General features: G+C 39.1%; 1 protein-coding gene across 1 annotated transcript in view; it reads right to left on the bottom strand.

The window, feature by feature from the left end:
• Window positions 1–7517: 7517 nt before the first annotated feature.
• ELOVL6 (ELOVL fatty acid elongase 6) overlaps window positions 7518–21255 on the bottom strand; it is a 182077-nt gene continuing 168339 nt past the window's right edge. The window contains exons 3-4 of the mRNA XM_006869315.1: window positions 18092–18243; window positions 7518–7942 (exon numbers count right to left, since the gene is read on the bottom strand). Of these exons, the coding sequence (XP_006869377.1) occupies window positions 7518–7942; window positions 18092–18243 (577 nt within the window). The remainder of the gene's footprint in view (window positions 7943–18091; window positions 18244–21255) is intronic.

Below are 21255 nucleotides of genomic sequence, written 5' to 3'. Positions count from 1 at the left end.
GGTTAGCAGTTCAAATCCACCAGCTGCTCCACAGAACAAGGAGGCTTTCTGCTCCTGTGATTTATAACCTCAAACACCCAATACAGGGTTCCTGTGATTCGGAACTGACTTGATGGCACAACGCCCACTATCATTATCACCTTGAGTTAAGAAAATACATTAGATTGCAAAAGAAATCACTTTTTTTTTTATTATAGAAGCATATTTTGAGGTGATGAGAAAGGAGACATAATGCTTATAATTTGGCTGAGGAAAATGCCCACAAATAGAAGCTTCTTGGCTTTGAAATGTAAATGCTATAGGGGCATTGCTATTGTATACATTATGTAAACCCACTGCTACTGAGTGATTTCAGTTTATGATGATCCTGTGCGTTACAGAGTAGAACTGTTCCATCGGTTTTCTTTGCTGTAATCTTTCTGGAAGTAGGTTGCCAGGTCTCTCTTCCGCAGTGCTGCTGAATGTGTTGGAACCATCACCATTTAGGCTACTAGTCGATTGATTGCAAACTGTTTGCACCAATAGGATACCACACATTGCCTAACTGCTCTAAAAAGCCATGAAGAATGACATGCCATTTGAATTTTAAAAAGTTTAAGACAGAACATAAGAAATGAATACTGAAGTTGAAGGCCAAATTATTTAAGGACTACACTAAGTGGATGACGAGTTAGTCCTGTACTGAACAATTAATTGTATAGCAATGTGCTTCCTAGTCAGTGCAGAGAATTGGAATTTTATTAATTTATACACTACTTCTTTCCAAAGAAGCCCTGGTGGTGCTGTGGATTAGACATTGGGCTGCCAACTTCAAGGTTGGTGGTTCAAACCCACCAGTCACACCAAGGAAGAAAGATGAGGCTGTCTGCTTCCACAAAGATGTAGTCTTTATATAAGACTATAAATAAAGTCGGAGTCCTGGTGTGGAGCTGTAGGTTAATGCGCCAGACTGCAAAGCGGTTTGAACTGCCAGGTTGGCGGTTCAAGCTCACCAGTTGCTCCTTGGAAACCCTATACAGGGTCACTATGGGTCGGAACCAACTCGATGGCACTTAACAACAACATATATAATAAGGTCACTGACTCAGATTTAATTAGATGGCAGTGGGTTTTCTTTCCAAAGACTTTAATATCTATGAAATTGAAGTTATGATTAGGTTGAAATCTCATCCCTTCTACTTTTGATCTAAACAGGAATCCAATTTAGATTGCCCACTAAGACTGCTCTGGCAAGCCATCAGATGTGGAGAAATCTTGTGAACTGTAAAACGATGTCATCGTATTGCAACCCTATAGGACAGAGTAGAGCTGCTATACAGGGTTTCTAAGAATGTGAATATTCACAGAAGTAGTCTTTCTCTCCCTGAGTAGCTGGTGGCTTTGAATCAGAGACCTTTGGGTTAGCAGTTGAGCACTTCATTGATGCGTTGCCAGGGCTCCTTAAAATGATCTATACATTATCATTAAATGCCATAGATTTCAGTTCTGACCCATAGTAACCATCTGTAGTAGTGTCGTTGTCGTCGTTATGTGCCGTGGAGTCGGTTCCGACTCATAGCGACCCTACACAGGGTTTCCGAGGCTATAAATCCTTACGGGAGCAGACTGCCTCATCTTTCTCCCGCAGAACTACTGGTAGTTTCGAACTGCTGACCTTGCGGCTCGCAGCCCGATTCGTAACCACTACGCTACAGTGCTCCAATCAGGCTGTGAACAGCAAGGTCAGCAGGTGGAAACTACCAGCTGTTCAGCAGGAGAAAGATGAGGCTTTCTGCTCCCATAAAGATTTACAGCCTCGGAAACCCTGTACAGGGTCGCTATGAGTCAGAACCGACTCCATGGCACATAACAACAACAATATAGTGTTTATGAGTCTGCAAATTTTGCCAGAGCAAAAAGTCTCATGTTTCTCCCATGGAATGCTTGGTGGTCTTGAACCACCAACCTTGTGGTTCAAAGTATAGTACTTAACCTAACAAGCCACTGTGCCATATATAATACCATATATATGGCATTATTAACAGGCTTAATAGAAAGTTAAAATTGATAGTTCTAATCACACCCAGAAACGCCTTGGAAGACTGCCCAGTCAATCTGCTTCCACAAGGTCAATTTTGAAAACCCTGTGGTTCGGGTTTACTATGCACACATGGGGTCGTCAGGAATTGGAACAGACCTCACAGCAAGAGGTTTGGGTTGACTTTAACGACTGTTGTGCTCCACTGGAGAACAGAGTTGTAATGATTTCTCTATATTCCATGAGCATATTGGTGTTGAGTGTAGGATGGTCTTATTGAGACTTTGAGTAGCCTTCATACCCCCTTTGAACTGTCTGGGAACAGAGATGAAAGAAAACAGATACATAGCTGAATTTTAAATCAAAAGTTATGATTTTATTTTTAATTTTAATACACCAGAAAAAAATAAATTTTTAAAAAATGTTGTGAAGTAAGCACTTGAAAATAACAATCCCAACATTGCTGTGATTTGCTCTGTGAGGCTTGTATGGGTGGGTTTCTATATGTACATAGGCTCTGGGCACCTTAAGAGGCTAAATCTCTCAGTGATTTTCAAGGTACAGCAAGCGACCTCCTGCCTGAACACCAATCTAAGTGGACATGACTGGGGAGCCACTATTTGGCTGCTTCTGGAGGCGTCTTGATTTTTGCCCGCTAGGAGAAAAAGACTCAAGTGCAGCCAAGCATTGGGAAAAGAGCAGAGTTTTAAATACCAGCATGAGTCAGGCTCTCTAGTTCTGGCCAAAATGCTTTGCAAATACGGCTTGACCTTGATTTATGGGACCAGTTTCTTGAACCAATTTACTTCAGAAGAAGTTTACTACAATACAATGTAGGTTTGGGTTTGGATTTCCATTGAACTGATGTGAGACTTTTGCCTGCCCCACCTAAAAATCAAAGTGCCATTATTGAGACCTCCCCAACCATACACACTGATGTGCTCCTGCTGTTTGTTTCTTTAGTGCTAGGACAACTTCGATTTCACTTAAAAAAAAAAAAAAGTATAATTTAAAAGAACCTGGGAATTGTCTCTCCCCACCCCACCCCCCACCCCCCTTTTCTGATTCTGAGGAAACCAACTTGAATACTCAAGAGGCTGCGGAAATTCTTCAATGCTTTGCCCAGGTGTGCTAAAATGGCCTCTCCAGTTATGTGTTCTGCCATACAGTCCAAGGATAGCTGGAGTCTGCAACAACTTGGTGTTCAAGAAAATGTATTAACTGCACTGACACTGGTTTTAAGTATCAGGTACGAGCATATAAGACTCTTGGTTCACTGGCAAACTGGGATCTAGCATTTTATCCTGAACGTACACACAAAACTGGGTATCATTGCTTTACCTGCTTTCAAATAAATGTTTATACACTACAGGCCAAGTCCTGAGGTACATTATCAGCAAATTCCTTTCTATATTGTAGTGAATCTGAGGCACAAAGAATCAGGTCTTGCATATTTGAAACAAATATAAAAACGACAGAAGAACAACATAGAAAAGCTGTAAGACAATGACTCACAGTATTAACTATATTACCCTATAAAATACTATCTCAAATAGATAGTAAAGTATCTACCGCTGAAACAAAAAGATTGGACATTATTTTCCCATCAACTGTTGGAAAGTTCTGGGCTTTCATTATGAAATTCTCACATCATTGTACTTCTTAGGAGGGAAACTTTTCAGAGAAGTAATCTAAAAGAGGCAGACAATGGGCCACACCTATACAAATAATAGGGCTCACAGCACTGAACTCTGGGAAGCCAGGTGAGTTTGGTCTTCTAACAGCTCTCTTGAATCAGAACATGGTCAATCCAATGACTTTGTTAAAGAATCATTAATTAAACTAGAAAAGAAAAGGCCTTGAGTTGTGCTTTAGCTGTTTCAGTTGTACGACACATATATAATTTTTGAGCAGAGACTGTTCTAGCATAAAAAAGGATTAAGATGGTAGCCTGACCATGTTGTTTCTCCCCGATAATTTAGCAGTCTGGGAATGAGGCTAGATTTCTGGAATGTTCTATTCTGGTATAATTGACTCCAGGTACTTTCTTAGTTCTCTGTAGTGATAAGCAGGATCTTATCATAAAGATGCCCCATCTGATTTTTACAACAATTCTGTGGATTGCCTTGCTAAAGGTACCCTCTTAGGTTCCTACTATCTTTCTATTAAATTATAAAATAGTCCATTCAAATGATGTTTCTGACAAGTGAAGGGAAAATGATTAATCTATTTATTTTCCCTCAAGCAGTATATGTGTATGTATTCCTCCTCATTCCCCCTCCTCCCTAAATAATTTTTGTGGTGGACGGTGATTGGAAGGATGAGAATAAAGTTTTGGAATAATATTTTTAATTCATGATTTTAATTTGTTACCCTGGACCTGGCTTTGGATAAGAATAATGTAGTAGTTATTCCTTCTCTCATAATCTAACTAGAAGATCCAGATAGATCCCCTACTTCTCAAACTGTTTTACAACACAAACTCATGGGTGATGCTCAGACCCAGTGCATAAAAGTGCATGTACAAACACATGAAGTCAGGGTTCATTTTTATTCAGGAATGATGTTTTCATCAGAATGTAGTGGAACATCTTTAATAGAAAGATAATCTATTGCAGCATAGTGGGGCAGCTATAAAAACTTGCCAGCCCAAGATTTTCTGGAATGTTAACTAATAGCAGGTTTTTCTATGTGGCAGTTGATTCTCTGGTAGGTTTCGGATTTGCCATGGGCTGGTGATCCAGCTTCATATCTTGATATGAAGCAGTTATTAGGATGTTACAAAACATTGTATTAAATGAGTAGAACCAGAATTTGGATCTTTAAAATGTGTTTGTTTTTTTCCTTTGCCATGATAAACATCAGAAATGCTTTTAGATATATTTATCTAATTTAAAACTATTTATTACACATTTCAACCTGTAAACAAAAAACCTAAATCATTTCACAAGTGAACACAACTTACAAAACCAATACCAAGATGGAAGTGCTTTGGAACCATCTTTGGGGATCTACTTAAGATTTCTGCTCATTTCTTTATTCTAACCTACAGTAAAGGAACAATGACAAAGCATTAAATTAAATAATTAAGTTAAATCAACCAGGTGAGTCTCTAACTGGTCTCTTAATTAAACTCCAAGTCAACTGTTATTTTGCCTTTACCTCGTTTTAATGACTCTGCTCATTTTCTGTTATAAGGAAGAAAAAAAAGCTTATTGCACAGTATCAAGTATTTTCAAAGCTCAAAATAACATTATTGGAATCCTAAATTCCTACTAGTTGTTTTTTACTGCAGAACCGGTCTTTCCAGCTCCTGTCAGTTTCAGTACATTCCGCCATATCGATTATTTCTCATCCATGAACCAATATCAAGTCATCACAGACTGTAGACAATAAGTTAACACAGATGTAACAGCTTCCTTCCTGCTCACACCTTCCCCCAGGTCTACCAGCCATAACTTGGTTTACATGGATTCTTTGTTCATAGTTCAAGCCATTCACACAGAATGGAATAAAACTTTTATTCTTTTAAGATTCCACACATATGCGAGATGCTGAAAAAGCCCTTGTCATCTCTGACAGAAAAGCAGAGTGGCTCTGTTTCATGAATGACAGCACAGTTAAAGCTAAAATAATAAAAAAAATAATTTTGGAAAATCCTTTTACTGTACACGCTCCAATAAAGCAAGAACACAAACAAGTTTCTTTTCTTGTTGTTAGCCAGAAAATGTGTTTCTATTCATTTGGGCTTTGAAGTTCAGTGTACCCCACATCTGTGTGCATATATGTGTGGTTATGCGTGAATAATCTATGCAGTGTGGTAGCCCCAAATCTTTTCATCTAGTGTGTCTAATCATTAAGCTACTTAACCAATTAGAATACTATCATATCACATTGAACAACTTTACATAATTGTCTTTGAAATACTAGGAACATTTTACACATTTATTTGGCTTGCAAAGGACTGAGATAGTACAGATAATATAATCTAGCATTTTTGTTTGTTGTTTTTAAAGAATATGGCTCTTAATAAATTGATTTTCTGAGTTCCAGAGCATAATTCCCTTTAAAATATTTCTGAAGCTGACTTGAAGCAGGCTGTCTTCTAATTTGGTTTCAAAAAGAAAACGATGGATATTTACCTCATTTAAAACTATAGTAAGTCTATAGGGGGGCCCTTTGTTGTCAAACTGTTGCAGCCACACTTGCTATGTTGAAGTATTTCCACTTGACCAGCAGAGGGCACTTTAAACACCTCTACATTGCTTAGCGGAGCAAATGCAGATGATGCAAAAACACAGTGTTCACGCATGTCACGAAGAGCCCTGCAGATTTCTTTTTGAAATTCACAAACTATAGAAAATGTGGATTGTACCACAGGGTTTCATCTGGAAGGTTATATGTATGTATGAAGTCAGACAGGGAGGAGCTGTCTGCTTTATAGAATCATGGCCTCACCTCACTCTCCCACCATCTTTTCCCTTTTCTCAGCTCAGGAATGGTGTTTCCCCAAACCTCCTTTACAGACAGTACAATATCCACTTTCAAATTATTTGGTTGAAGTCTTTCAACAGAGTTTTTATCTTTTCCATTCTGTTTTTCTGTTCAAAAGCCTGGAGCCAATGGACAAAGGCTAATGCTCATTTAAGAGTAGAAATTGTGATTTACCTACCAGAAATGCTCCGAGACAGAACTGTTCCTGTGAGATGATCCTGCCTCATAGTGACCCTACAGGACCTAGTAGAACTACCCCATACAGGTGGCCAGGCTGTACATCTTTATAGAAGCAGGCTGCCTCATCTTTCTCCCACTTGACTGGGAGTAGGTTCAAACCACCCACCTTCCGGTTAGCAGCCTAACACTTAACCCACTGCAATACCAGGGCTCCTTAAGAGATGATTAAGACATCTTTTTTCCTCCATGGATTGGGGCTATGACTGCTAATCTTTCTTAAAAAGGTTTGAATTCTGCAAAGACATTTATTGTTCTAGATACACACCCTGTGTCTCTTCATTTTTCTCTTTTCTATTGGCTCCAGTTTAGTACTGAAAAAGAATAAGAAGGATTGTATGTATATGTGTTCTCACACAGTTTTGTTTTTTTAAAGTAAAATGCTTTCATCCTTAGAGAAACGTAACAGTAAATACATTTTTTCATATTGTGTTAATAGCCTTTGTTTGACTTCTGTTTCTGTCTCTCTGTCTCTGTCTCACTTGTGTTCTCATTTGTCCTAGAGTTGATACATAAAAGAGGGGATGGGGTCTTCCAGCAGCACTCCTTTGAGATGGAGGTGAACTCAGTGAGTCCTCACCACATAAGGATCATAAACTTACTGGGTTAAGTCAACCTAATTATCCCTAAGCTGCCTTGGGTTTTGTGTTTGCTCGTATGTTTTGTTTTGTTTTAGCTGCACCATATGTGATTCCTTGTGCCATTTTCTTTTGTCTATTTTTTTTTTTCTTGATGACCCTGAGCTACGGCTTCCTCCTCAGTTCCAACACTATTCAGCCTTCATTGTTTTCCTCATTTTGCCGATGTAGGCCTCAAAGAAGAAATGGCAGAAGAGTACAAAGTAGCTGAGGTACATGAGAGAAGACCAGAAGATGTTGTGAAAGTGAGAATGACACTGGTCTTGCTGCATCCAGGAGAAGACCAGGTAGTTAATTACACAGCCCATCACCATCTGAGTGATCTGGGACAAGGTGATGAACATGGCAAACTTCCGGGAGACTCGGAACCCTGCTGCCCGCAAGGCATAGTAAGAGTACATCACAGCGTGCACGCCATAGTTCATAGTCATGAACCAACCACCCCCAGCAACCATGTCTTTGTAGGAGTACCAAGAGTACAGGAGCACAGTGATGTGGTGGTACCAATGCAAGAAGATCAGCTTCTGCTTCCTCAGAATAATGAATATTGTATCTCCTGAAAGACAAAGAAGAAAAAAAATGTACATGCATCCTCTGACCATCATATAATAATTTATACTTTTGCAAGAGAGTAGATACCTTGAACTAAAATGTAAGATTCTCAGTCACCCTAGAGAGAGGAAACTGTCCCATAGGGTTTCCTCAGATGAAATCTTTATGGGAGCAGATTACAGGTGTTCTCCTGTGGAGTGGCTGGTGGGCTTGAATTGCCAGCCTTTCAGTAAGTGACCAAATTCTTTTTTTTTTTTCCCTCCCCACTTTGTTTGTTTATTTATTGGTGTCCACAAAAACACGCAGGAATATATAATCATTTGAACAGTCAAGGAGCACATCTTGCAAGCTAGCCTCCTGCCCTCTAGCACACAGCCTTTCTCTCTCCATGAGTCTAGAGTCCTCAGCTGCTCTCTCTCTATGGCATCACCTCTGCCTCTGGTGTCACTGCTTCTCTGGTTAGGGTCCAGTGTTCCACTCATGCTGTTCCCTCTTAATGGTACTAAGTTCCTCTGTTCATGAAATGTAAGATTAACTACTCCCCCATTTTTGTTACTACTTCTTTTACAGTTGTGACAATCGCAGTTAGTCATGATAACAATTACTCACTATTGAATCAAAAGAATCCTATCCCCATCTCCTTTCACCATAGCCATCTAGACAAGAGGAAAACTATTCAGTAGGAATTCTACTTCCCCCCCTTGCTCTGAAACTAAATTCCCTCTTGAGAACTTGTAAGTCAGTCACTTCGTGCTTTTATTGCCCCCCACCCCATTTTAGGTAGCCAATGTCCCAGCTACCTGTCCCTATCCCGGCTGTGTACTGAAGAGATAAGCTTGATCCTTGATGTGAACACTCCTTTCCTCTCGGTTGGCATTTCAAGCTACTGGTAAGCATAGTGGTTACGAATCGGACTGCTAACCTCAAGGTTGGCAATTCAAACCTACCAGCCATTCTGCGAGTGAAAGATGAGGGAGGTTTTCTGCTCCCATAAAGATTTACAGCCTCAGAAACCCTGTGCAGGGTCACTATGAGTTGGAACTGCCTCCACAGTACTTAACAACAACAACATCATATCCATAAGTAGAGGTCAAGTTCACCAAATTGTAGCAGTTTAACACTTGCTTCCTGTATCAGATTTCTTTATCTTCCTCTAGTGAAGTTATGATCATCAAGCCATCGAAGCGAGGTCAAATGAAAGTTTGAGCGTTCTTAAGCAACCAAACTCTTAACCCTTGTGCTGCCAGGGCTCCTTTGAAAGCCAGGTTGAGTGGGTTTGAATCTTAAATCAGTGTTTACTAGCTCTGTGACCTTGAGCAAGTGACATACCTTCACTTAACTTTTCCTCATCTGAAAAATGGACATAATAAAATCAGTTCGGAGTTAGTTTGGAAATTGAAAGTGGTGATGGATACACAATATGGGAAATGTAATTAACATCACTGAATTGCACATGTACAGATAAAACATTTAAAAATCTTTTAAGAAAATAAGTAGTTCAGAGTTGTATGAAGGTTAAATAGGGTCATTGACATGATCTCCTGGCAGATAGTAAGCACTGAATAAATGCTACTTTTAAGAAGGTATTTTACGTAAAATCCCATTAATTTTTTTCATCTGAAGAGACAGCAGTAATCATGTTCTATTTGACCATATATTTTAGGAAAATATCACCTGCAGGGCTCCACTGACTTGTCTCAGATCAGATAGCAACTAAGAGAAAGAGGTATGCAGCAACACCATTGTAACTGATCTCCACTTCAACACAAAAGTGCCCCTCCAACACTTGTCTTTGTGCATTCCCTGTAAAATGTGAAGCCTTCCCATATGGCAACAGGCAAAACAAAATGTAAACAAAAGGCAAAAAGAGATAAAAAAATAAATGACATTTTTTACACAAACATTTGCTGAAGAGGGTAATGTTGCTGTTAAGTGCTGTTGAGTCAGTTCCGACCCATAGCGACCCTGTACAGGGTTTCTGAGGCTGTAAATCTTTACGGGAGCAGAAAGCCTCATCTTTCTCCCACGGAGTGGCTGGTAGTTTCGAACTGCTGACCTTAAGGTTCGCAGCCTGATTTATAACTACTACGCTACCAGAAGTACTATCCTTGAAGAGGGTAGTAGGCAAGCTTTTAATAATGAATCATGTGATGAAAAATTCGAAACGACTCTAGTTTTTTTATGGAGTCAACTATAAAAAGCTTTCAAGGACCTTATAAAAATATCGCTTTGAAGAAAGAAGTGGAAAATTCATATTAGTGGAAACTAGAATTAGGTTCAGTAACAATGGTATTTTTCTGTAATGATTCCTTGAAAAGTCTAAGGAGTCTGGGAAATATATTGTAGCATAGTTTTATAAAGAGGAATGAAGAAAAAATAAATTTGGTGCATCCCCATCATGGGCAAATGCAATAATAATAATAAAACCCAATTCATTAACAAGTGAAGAAAAACGGGAACAGACGCTTGGGTGTGGAACAGAAACAGAATTTATGCAGGTGAGTGATGATGGTTCCTTTTTCTATGACTATCAGATGCAGGAAAATCTAATAACCTTGTTGTTATTGTTGGTAAGTGCCGTCATAGTGATCACGTATAGGGTTTGGAAAGGAGCAGCTGATGCGTTTGAACTGCTGACCTTGTGGTTAGCTGACCTTGTGGTTAACAGTGCTTTCCTACAGTGCCACACCAGGACTATTTGTATGGGATTAATTAAAACTTGACTTCTTCTTGTATAATAACAAGGCTTCTCGTTTTCTGAAATTTATTCAGACCCAAAGAGAACTAGTGGAGAGCCCAGTGAGCCATAAAATTTCCTCCCTCTGAGACTGCATAGCTACACTTGGCTCTAAGGAAGGACTGGGACTGATGGGTCTTAGAAAGACTTAAAGGTTCTGGTGACCATGGTTGGAATAATACAGGTGGAGACAGATACCGTACAATAAGAAGTATTCGTTTATTTGCTTTAATTGTTGTTAAGCGCTACTGAGTTGGTTCTGACTCCTAACAGCCCTATGTACAACAGAACCAAAGACTGCTGAGTCCTGCACTGCCCTCACAATCATTAATATGGTCAGCCCATTATTGAGGCCACTGTGTGAGTCCCCTACAGGGGCTTCCTCTATTTTCACTGACCTTCTACTTTACCAACCATGATGTCCTTCTCCAACTATTGGTCCCTTCTGATAATAACACGTCCAAAATATGTAGACGTGCTAAGAAGCATTCAGGCTGTGCTTTTATTATTATACACACACACACACACACACATTTTTATTTATTCTGTTGCTACTATTGAGAACATACACAACTAAACACATACTTAACAGTTTCTAAATGTACCATTTAGAGATACTGATGACATTCTTGAGTTGTGTACCTATTCTTCTCTGAGTTATCCCTTCCCATTAACAAACTCACTGGCCCCTAGAGTTACTATCTAAACTTTCGTGTTGCTGAAGTCAATTTGATTCCATATAGATGGTTTTTAAAAGAGCATACAGCTCAAGGCAGATGTTTATTTTACTAGTTATGCTAAACTACTATTTCGTTTTAAAACCACTTCAGGGAATATTTTTGGTTTAAAGTTTAAAGATGATCTCATAGTGATAGTTTCAGGGTTTATCAACTCTCCATGACTCCTAACATTCTAGAGTCCCTGAAAATTTGAAATTATGTTCTACATTTCCCCTCTTTTGATTAGGATTCTTCTATGGAATCTTTGATTAAGATGTTCACTAATGGTAGGCAGGCAGCAACCAGTTCTGGTCTCATGGCAAAGGAGGTAGTTATTCATGATAGGAGTTAACCAGATACTCTGCATCCTCCTCCTAGTCCTGATTCTCCATCTTCCTTTGTTGTTGTTGTTAAGTGTCGTCCAGCTGGTTCCCAACCATAGTGGCCCAGCATAGGTTTTTCAAGGAGTAGCTAGTGGGTTTTAACCACTAACGTTTCAGTTAGCACCGTACAAATAGAGAACAATTATTATGTGTTAACTGGCTGCTTGCAAACTTTTAAAACCACAGGCACTACACATCCGAGTAGGAGGTAGCACAGATGCACTAAATATGTTATTAGGCCAATTAACCAGGATTCCAAAGAAACCATGACCCCAAACCTTCAACCCAACAATCCAAATCCTATAAAGGTTTTTGACTGTACACAATCAGCCCCAGAAGCTATTCTTTCTTGTTGTTTTTTTTGTCATTGTCATAAATAAATTTATCACACACTTTTGCCAATTCAACTTTTTACAGAGGTACAACATATTGGCAATAATTACAATAATTGGATGTCCAACCGTATCCTTATCAACATATTTCTATAATAATTAACCTTCTTTCCTCCCTGCCCCTGATAGCTACTAATACACTTTGCTCCCTCTCTAATTTTTAAAAAATCTTTCCCCATAATTGAGGCCATGCAATATTTTTCCTTTTGTAATTGATTATTTGGCCCCAATTATTTATCTTTTCTTTGCCATTATGCTAGATTATGCTAAAAGCTGGGTCTGACAGTATTGCCTCTGTTTTCTTTTTTTTTTTCTAAAAATTTGTAGTTTTAGTTTGCACATTTATTACCTTGATGCATTTTGAATTTTTTTTTTAAATATGGTATGAGATACATATCCTATTTTATTTTTATGCATCTGGAAATCCAATTTTACCATCACCATTTATTGACAAGACTCTTCTTTCTCCATTGAATAGACTTAGCACCCGTGTCAAAAATCTGTTAAATATAGATGTGTGGGATTATTGCAACACTCTCAATTCTTTTCCAGGCTGTTTGATTATTGTAACTGTATAGTCTGATAGTCTTTGATTATTGTAACTGTATAGTCTTCCAAGACAGATTTGTTCATTTTTCTACAAGTCTGTGGTATATTCAATGTTTGTAATTACTTGGTTGGTAGAATGTCATGAACTCTTCAAAATAAAATTACTTTGAATTCACTTGAGAATTCTTTTACAGAGCAATTATGTAGGATGGTACATGGAGTAATGAAGATAAGGATCTCCCAGTAATGGTTCTAAAGCTTCTCAGATATAACACTTGCAATGCCTTATCAAGGTCATTATTCCAAGACTGCTGACTCAGAGAATGGCAGTTTCCCTCAGGTGAGAAGAAACTGACAAGGTTCCAGAGGGACTTACAGATACCCCCTGGGGAAGCTATACTGCAACACATTTGAATTGTCAGGACCCAGCATCATGCCAAGCATAGTTATTTACCGGCTTGCCAGAAACTACAGAATGACCTAGAAATGCAAAATATCCTAGAGCCTGTGCATTCGATGCTGGCCAACCAGTCTTTCTGTGCCAAAGGTTCAGTAGGCATTATGTCAATTATTTGGTCAAGTATAAGCAATTAGACTTTTGACTTTTGAACATTTTGATTGTGACGCTTCCTTGGTTCCTTTCCTTTTCCACCATGATCTGTCTGGCATTATTTCAGCTATCTGCAGTCAAAAGCTAGCTTTGCAGAAAGGATCTTCCTTGTACCCAAGTTTACCTCCTCTGAACTATGCCTCCCTGCCTGTTTGCCTGGTAAGTGCAGGTTTCTATGCAGCTATGGAGAAATCTGTTGGCATTTGGAAATCCCCAGCATGCTCTGAGTGTGTGGTTTATAACGGATGGTTGTGCTCATCTTCACAGAATTAGCTGGAGCATGGCTGAGTCAGAGGTTCAAAAACAATGACAAGTCCAACTGAGCAGGGATGTACACACATAGTAGATGTTTCCAAGATTCAGCAGAACTAACTCTCAGCAGGTTTTAATACAATTCCAACAGTAGGTGCTCAAAGATTTTGACACATGAAGCAGGTTGGTGGCTCTCTTCTCCTCATTTGTTCTAGTAGATTATAACCCTACAATTCACTGTAATGAGCTCACTGTTTCTGCTGAAACAGAAAGCCCTTCTTGCATTGGAGTTTAGTGAAAACTTAAGGCGTGTGAGGGTTTGGTTTGTTTTTTTTTCCCCTTGGGGAAAATAGAGCTTCAATATTTTGACTATGAGGAATTATCTGCTTTGCTCATAAACTCCTGATCCTCATAAAGAAGTCCCGAAACTTCGATACAAGGAAGGAAGGACTTAGGGTTTAAAAATAAGAAAAGCTCTAAATTATTTAAATGGCTAAATCATTCTTAATTAAATAAATGCTAGTGAGAAGGTTTTCTATGTGTGAAAAACTTAGCCAGAATTTAACCACCAAAATGAAAGAAAAGGAATCTGGATTGCAACATGTACACTCTCTAAATGTGGACTGTCTCAGACACGCTCAAACTGCATGGGATTTGGGATTTATTTTGACTCAGCAGTTATCTCTGGAAGGCCAATGTCAAATGAGTGCCATGATTGGGAAACTGAAGAGAAATCTATCATTATTTTTCACTGCAGAAAGGGCTCACAAGATATGAAAATATCTATGTAATGGATCTTAAACGACCTGAAGATTTTGAGTTACTAACTAGACTCACTGTGTCAATATTAGGATATTGTTGATTCTCCACTCCCCTTGCCCCCACCAACTCTTTGCACCACTGTCAACACTAGAATCCCTATTTTAATTGTGACAGGATGGATTACTGTGTATCCAATCTACAAACTATTCTGGTGAATGAGGATTCTCTCCAAGGAACGGAATGGGAGTGTAATGTCATGGAGCTATAATCAGCTATACGTGGTGGACTTGACTTGTGGATCTCTTTGGGCTCAAGAAGAAAGACTGGTGTTCCATTACACTGTTGTAGTAGGGCAGTGAGAGGCCCTAGTGGCACAATGGCTAAGCGCTTGACTGTTAATTGAAAGGTTGAGGATTCAAACCTACCCAATGGCTACATGGGAGAACGACCTGGTGAAATGTACCCGTAAAGATTGTTGCTGCTTTTATTAAGTATTGTAGAGCTAGTTCCAACTCAGAATGACTCGGTGTAAGGTTTCTGAGGCTTCAAATCTTCATGGGAGCAGAAAGTCTTGTCTTTCTTCAAGAGAGCGGCTGGTAGGCTCAAACTGAAGACCTTGTAGTTTGCTATCCAGTGCTTATTGTATGGAACCATGATGTTTACCTCTGTAAAGATTACAGCCTAGAAAACCCTATGGGGCAGATCTACTTTGTCACATAGGGTTGCTATGAGTTGAAAACTCACTCGACCACACCTAACAAGAACATGAGGTAGTGGAGACTGGCACATTTGTGCCTAGACTAAGATACGGGTGATTCATTAATGTCATCAAACCAACAAAATAATGAGATACAGGATGATAGCATTAATATCTCTGAATGTTGAGCTAATAGTTCTGTTAGGATCTATCTCTATCAACCTAAAACTTTGATTTAAATTTAGAATACAAGTAGAAAGTTATCATTATCGATAGACTGATATTTCAATTAAGGATCCCTGAAAGAAGTAGCAATGACTATTTTTATTCTCAAACCCCTCCAATACAAATGAAGAGCCTGGATCACAGATTAAGAAGCTCTTTCAGGAGAAAGGTATTTCTAAAATAATACCTTAAGGAGCTCTGGTAGCATAGTGGTTACAAGTAGGGATGCCAACCTCAAGTTCAGCAGTTCGAAACTACCAGTGGTTCCGTGGGAGAAAGATGAGGCTTTATGCTCTTGTAAAGATTTACAGCCTCGAAAACCCTCTGCAGGGTCACTGTGAGTCAGAACCAACTCCACGATACTTAACAACAACAACAAAATATCTTGAAGGTTTTTTCTTTGAGGCTTATGGATCAAAAACATCTCTGCTACAAATGCATGTATTTTCTGTTTTTGCTTTAGTTTATAAACATTGTTAAGAGTAGTAAGAGCTGAAAACTCTAAAAGTATTAAGGATAGCATGTAGGGGAAAACATGTTTCAGGCATTTACCACATTCCTCTATTTTTGTCAATCCCATATTAAGAAAGACTGAGAACTAGATTAAAGAGGATACTTGAAAAATGAGGGGCTTCAAAAACATTAATGAAAAATTCTATTATCTTTGAGTTTCATTTTCCAAGAACTTTTTGAAGTCCCTCATACACCAGAGTGGCATAAATTAAAAGTCAAGGGGTGGGATAAACATTTTTCCACCTGTATAATTCTTAAATTTAATAATGTATGAGTTAATGGCTTTTTTAAAAAAGTTGTAGAACCTCAACAATAAGGCATATACATTCTTGGGCCAACCCCCGTTTAAGAACAAATGTTCCAACTCATAAAATCTATGAATGTAACTTGTTGTTAAGTGCCACCAAGTCGGTTCCAACTCATAGTGACCCTGAGAAGCAACTGGTATGTTTGAACTTCCAAGCTTATGTTAGCAGTCCAGTGCTTATCCTACAGTACCACACCAGGACTCCCTTTCCATAGTGGAGTCAAATTTAACAAAATTATTATGACAATAATATATTCAACATGGTCATTTAAAAAAGATTATCTATAAAATCACAACACAAAATGCAATGCTAAATTCCTAAAAATTTAAATTCCAGCGTTGTCTACAAATCAAAGTTAGAAAATCACTTCTCTAAGTTTGCACCAATAATCTCAGTTCAAATACTAAAAAAAACCTATTTCATAACATTCATATAATAAAGTTTCTTATAGATAAAGTAATCATTCTGTACCAGCTGCATTAAAAGCTGGCCCATAGTAGGTGATTAATGCAAATTTATGGAGTAAGTGAATGAAGGAATCCATACAGATGCATTTCACTCTGAGGCAGTTTTCATAGGCCATGTGTGTGTGATAATTATCTAGTTATTTGTAATTGAGTAGAGAGTCTATCCTTGTATTCCTCTCCCTCTTAGGAAAGTTTTTCAGAACAAGTTTTCTACTGCTGCTTTTCCTTTACCTTTAACATGGTAAGACAGTAGTCAAAACTAAAGTTCAGAACAGTTGTCAGCTAGTCATAGGCAGCGGCAGATGTATAGCATGCACTGGAAAGTAGATAACCCACATATCAGAGACCACAGATCCTACATGAATAGGACAAGAAGGAAGCGCATCTTACAGAAAGACTGTCAAGTAGTTTATATTACGTTGTGGTTGCTGTTGAGTCAATACACACTTGTAGTGACCCTGTAAAGGGTTGCCAAAGAGCCACTGGTGAGTTTGAACTGCCGCCCTTGCAATTCAAACCGATTCTGTGGTCCCAGTGTTTTATCTTAAAGTGCCACACTAGGACTCGACTTAAAATGAAATTCCAACATCTAACCTCTTTTTAGGGAAACTAAGGATGTATAATAAATACTATAAGGATTTTGAATTAAATATATACAATTTCTATCTTCGGATAAAAAAAACTAAGAAAGTCATAGTGTGCCAAGGTTCTCCCTAAGAATGCATACCAGTTTGTGGGATGGTTGCCCCCACTGCTCATGGATAAACTCCATGAGTTTATTATCACTGGTAAATCTCTATTTTCTAGCAATAAAAGTATTTTCCTAGAGAACTGTCCCTATGTCAAATCCTTGTCATTTATATTTTTGACTGCTTCTGCTAACCTGTGCCACACTTATATTCAAGATCTCTAAAGAGGTAAAGGAAAAAATCTTCTGTATCTACAAGGATAGCCAGTATTTTCTATTAATTTCTGGAAGGTGAACTACATTCTCTTTCCCTCTGGCCCATCTCTTTGATGATTAAAATCAAACAGTACCAGAGAACATCCCATAGCAATTGTTAATGAGAACACGAGGATACCCAAATGAAAAGCTTAATTTCCTAATCTGATGCCTAATTCCAGAGTTGAAAGCATGTTTAGATGTGGGACTTGGAAACAGCTTTGTTGCTCTTTCCTCTCCATATTCTAATATTAGCTCAGCTGTTAATGGCCCTTAAAGAAGAGGCTGTGTATATTTTACAAGCCTCTGGAAGCATATTTTTAGTTATGCTTAAAAATCTGCATGTTCTATGTAAATGATTTTACTCTTTTAATATACACAATATACAATTATTTAAAAGAAGGGAAGGAGTGGGGAGAGAAAAACAAAGTGAAAGTCAGCCAAGAACTCAAACTCAATCATTGTAACTTCCTTGCAATGAACAAAATAGGACCTTCAAAAAAAAATTATTATTATTATTTTTAAACCACTGTTGTAGATATACAAGTAGCTACAAAGAGCAAGAAGGAGAAAAAGGAAGGCGAGAAGACACTCACCTAATTCAGGTGCTTTGCTTAGCACAAATGCATATGCCCAGAACTTGCTGACAGGTCCATTGTAAAAACTCTGGTCACAAACTGACTGCTTCAGGCCTTTGGTCATCAAAATGTACACCATATAAGCACCAGTTCGAAGAGCACCGAATATACTTCACAATGAAAAGAGAAAAGAAACGACATCAGGTAAACAGTCTCAACTTCTAACATTAACTATACTTAGAAGACTGGATTGCTATTGATGGGGGAAACAGACACAGATGAAGCACAATAATTTGCATTTACCCTGGAAGTATTCTGTAATCTGTAAGCAAGAGCTCATAAACCGTTTCAGTGCTTTGTTGTAAAAACCATAAACGATTCTACTTGCTTTTCATCAATGACCCAAAAGAAATCATGAAAGGCAGGGGTAGATGCCTTTGATGAACTTTGATGATCTTTTTATTTCAACTTGAGAACCATCTCTGTGGAGTGAGAGGGGTTTTCTGCAAACTCTGTCCAATCATTCTGGTTTTATCCCCTGAATATCTTTTTACTTCTTTAATCCTATTCTTCCTCATCTGGACTGACTTAGATTCCTGTTGTTGTTGTTAAGTGCTGTTGAGTTGGTTCCAACCCATAGTGACCCTGTATAGGGTTTCCAAGGAACGGCTGGTGATCTTGAACCGCCGACCTTGCAGATCAAACCGACTTTGTAGTCTAGCACATTAATCCAGAGTGCCACACCAGGACTCCTTGGATTCCTCTAGCAGCCTTCAACAGCGCTATCCCTGGTTATCACTTTTTCTTCTTTGTAGTTGCCGCTGTTGAATATCAAATCTGCCTCATGGTGACACATGTATGTACTGTTGTTCTTGTTAAGTGCTGTGAGTTGGCTCTGACTCATAATTACCCTGTATAGTGTTCCTGAGGAGTAGCTGGCAAACTTGAACGCCGACCTTTTGGTTCAAACTGACCTTGCAATCCAGCGCATTAACCCACAATGCCACAGAGGACTCCGAGATCAATCATAACTCATCACAACACTACGTGTGCACATTAGAGAATTGCTCCTCAGGATTATCCATGGCTGTGACCTTTTGGAAGCACATTGCCAAGCTTGTTTTCCCACAGGTGCCTCTGGGTAAGTTTGAACCAACAAACTTTCAGTTAATAGTTAAGTGGTTACTTAATTATGGTGCTGTAGTTTGGCACTGAGCTGCTAATCACAAGTTCAGCAGTTCAAACTTACCAGTCACTCTTCAGGAGAAAGTTGAGGCTATCTGTACCCATAAAGATTGGAAACCCTATAAAGGGTTACTATGTGTCAGAAGGAGACCTGGTATGGTACTGTCACATAAACACTGGACTGCTAACCACAAGGGAGGCAGTTCAAACCCACCAGCCACTCTGGGAAACCCTATACAAGGTTACTATGAATCAGTATCGACTCCATGGCACATAACATCAACATGTGTCAGAACTGACTTGATGGCAGTGGATAGAGTGGAAGATAACATACAAGGAGCCATAGTAACCCTGTAGGCTAAGTAGTGGATTGCTAATGACAGTTTGAAAGTTCAAAACTACCTGTCACTGTACCGGAGAAAGACTTTCTTCTTCCGTAAAGGTTTACAACCTCAGAAACCCTGTACAGAGTCTCTAAGTCTGAATCAACCAATGATAGTGGGTTTGGTTTGGTTTAAGTCTCCCTTCTCCAGTATCAGCTCTTTTCATCTATTCAGGTGTCTCCAGAAAGCCTACCCAAGCAGACAAAATGCTCACTTCCCTGAACTCCCCAAAGCATGTACATACTTCTGCTCTAACACTGTTTTTCAATGCCCTGTAAGGTGTTAAATTCTACATAAGCACAGATGAGAAGGGTGTTGGAAATGTGGAGGGAAAAATCTCAAGGAGAAACTGTCATATGAAATTTTTATTAAGGAAGTGTTAAAGAAAAAGGAGAGCATCCGTTCTGGAAGGTATGTGCTCAGCAATGTAATCCCAAATGTGAAAGGACTTAGAAATGGAGAGGAGAGCCTTCGTGAAGTGAACCCCTGAGAGTGTGCCCCAGAGTTTGCAAACCTCAGCATGACTGAAAGGGAGGCTTCCAGTCTTGTGGGGTAGCGATGAGCCTGCCCATTCTTTTACTGTCTTAAGGGACAGCATCCCCTTCTAGGATCTAGAAGACTGTTAGGGGACAAAGCTTGTTGACATCCTCACCAAATTTGTTGATGTTCAATCAATTCTGGCTCATGGTATCGCCATGTGTTTCCAAATACAATGGCTCCATTGGTTTTCTTGGCTGTAATTTTTACAGAAGGAGAGAGCCAGCTAAGCCTTTCTTCTGAAGCACCACTGGGTGAGTTTAAACCACCAACCATTGGGTTCATAGTCTACTGCAAACATTTGAGCTATTAGGGCCCTTGTTACATTATAACCACTGATCCGCTGCCATTGAGTCCATTCTGCCTCATAGTGATCCTATAGAGTCCCTGTTTCATCCTTCAGTGGCTTCCCACTGAATTTACAATGAAACCTCAACCCCTGGCTAGAACATCCAAGGCTCCTAATAGTCTGCCCCGGCCCTATTTCAACCGTCACCGCTGCCATTCTCTTTCTGCTCATGTAAGCCATACAATTTTATCAGTCTTTTTCACTTCATAACTGGCTCCTTCTTACTCCCTCATCTCAAGAAACAGCTCCCTCAATGGAATAACCTCTCAACTTTTATAGTATTAAGTTATCTTCATTTGGGGAGGGGATGTGGGGAACTGAATTTGATTGGCCAAGTACTAGGGCTTTTTTTTACCAGTTTGAATGGATTTTCTATTTGTCTTGACCTTATCCAATGATGACTAAACTTTAATATGAAAAACTGCCTCTGTCACAAATTAAGATTTTACATCTTGAACAGTTTATCAGCTTCTACAGAAAGTAATATGGAAATATGGACATAGCATTTCCACTGAGTATATGTAGCAGACACTCTTAGTTGCCCATTCAAGAGTCAAATCCCAATGCGGGACCTTATCCAGAGAAGCAGCAGCGCCAAAGATGGAGGCAGAGATGGCGGCATGGAGAGGGGGAGCAGCTGAGGACTCTAGATTCATCAACTAAGAAGAGAAGGACTAAGAACTGGTGGCCAGGAGCAGACTTGCAGAATGTGCCCTTTGGAGATGTAA

The sequence above is a fragment of the Chrysochloris asiatica genome, unplaced genomic scaffold (genome assembly GCF_000296735.1).
Source record: "Chrysochloris asiatica unplaced genomic scaffold, ChrAsi1.0 scaffold00129, whole genome shotgun sequence".
Classification (NCBI taxonomy): Eukaryota; Metazoa; Chordata; class Mammalia; order Afrosoricida; family Chrysochloridae; genus Chrysochloris; species Chrysochloris asiatica.
The sequence above is the reverse complement of the archived record's forward strand: the minus strand, read 5'-3'. Positions and strand labels throughout refer to the sequence as shown.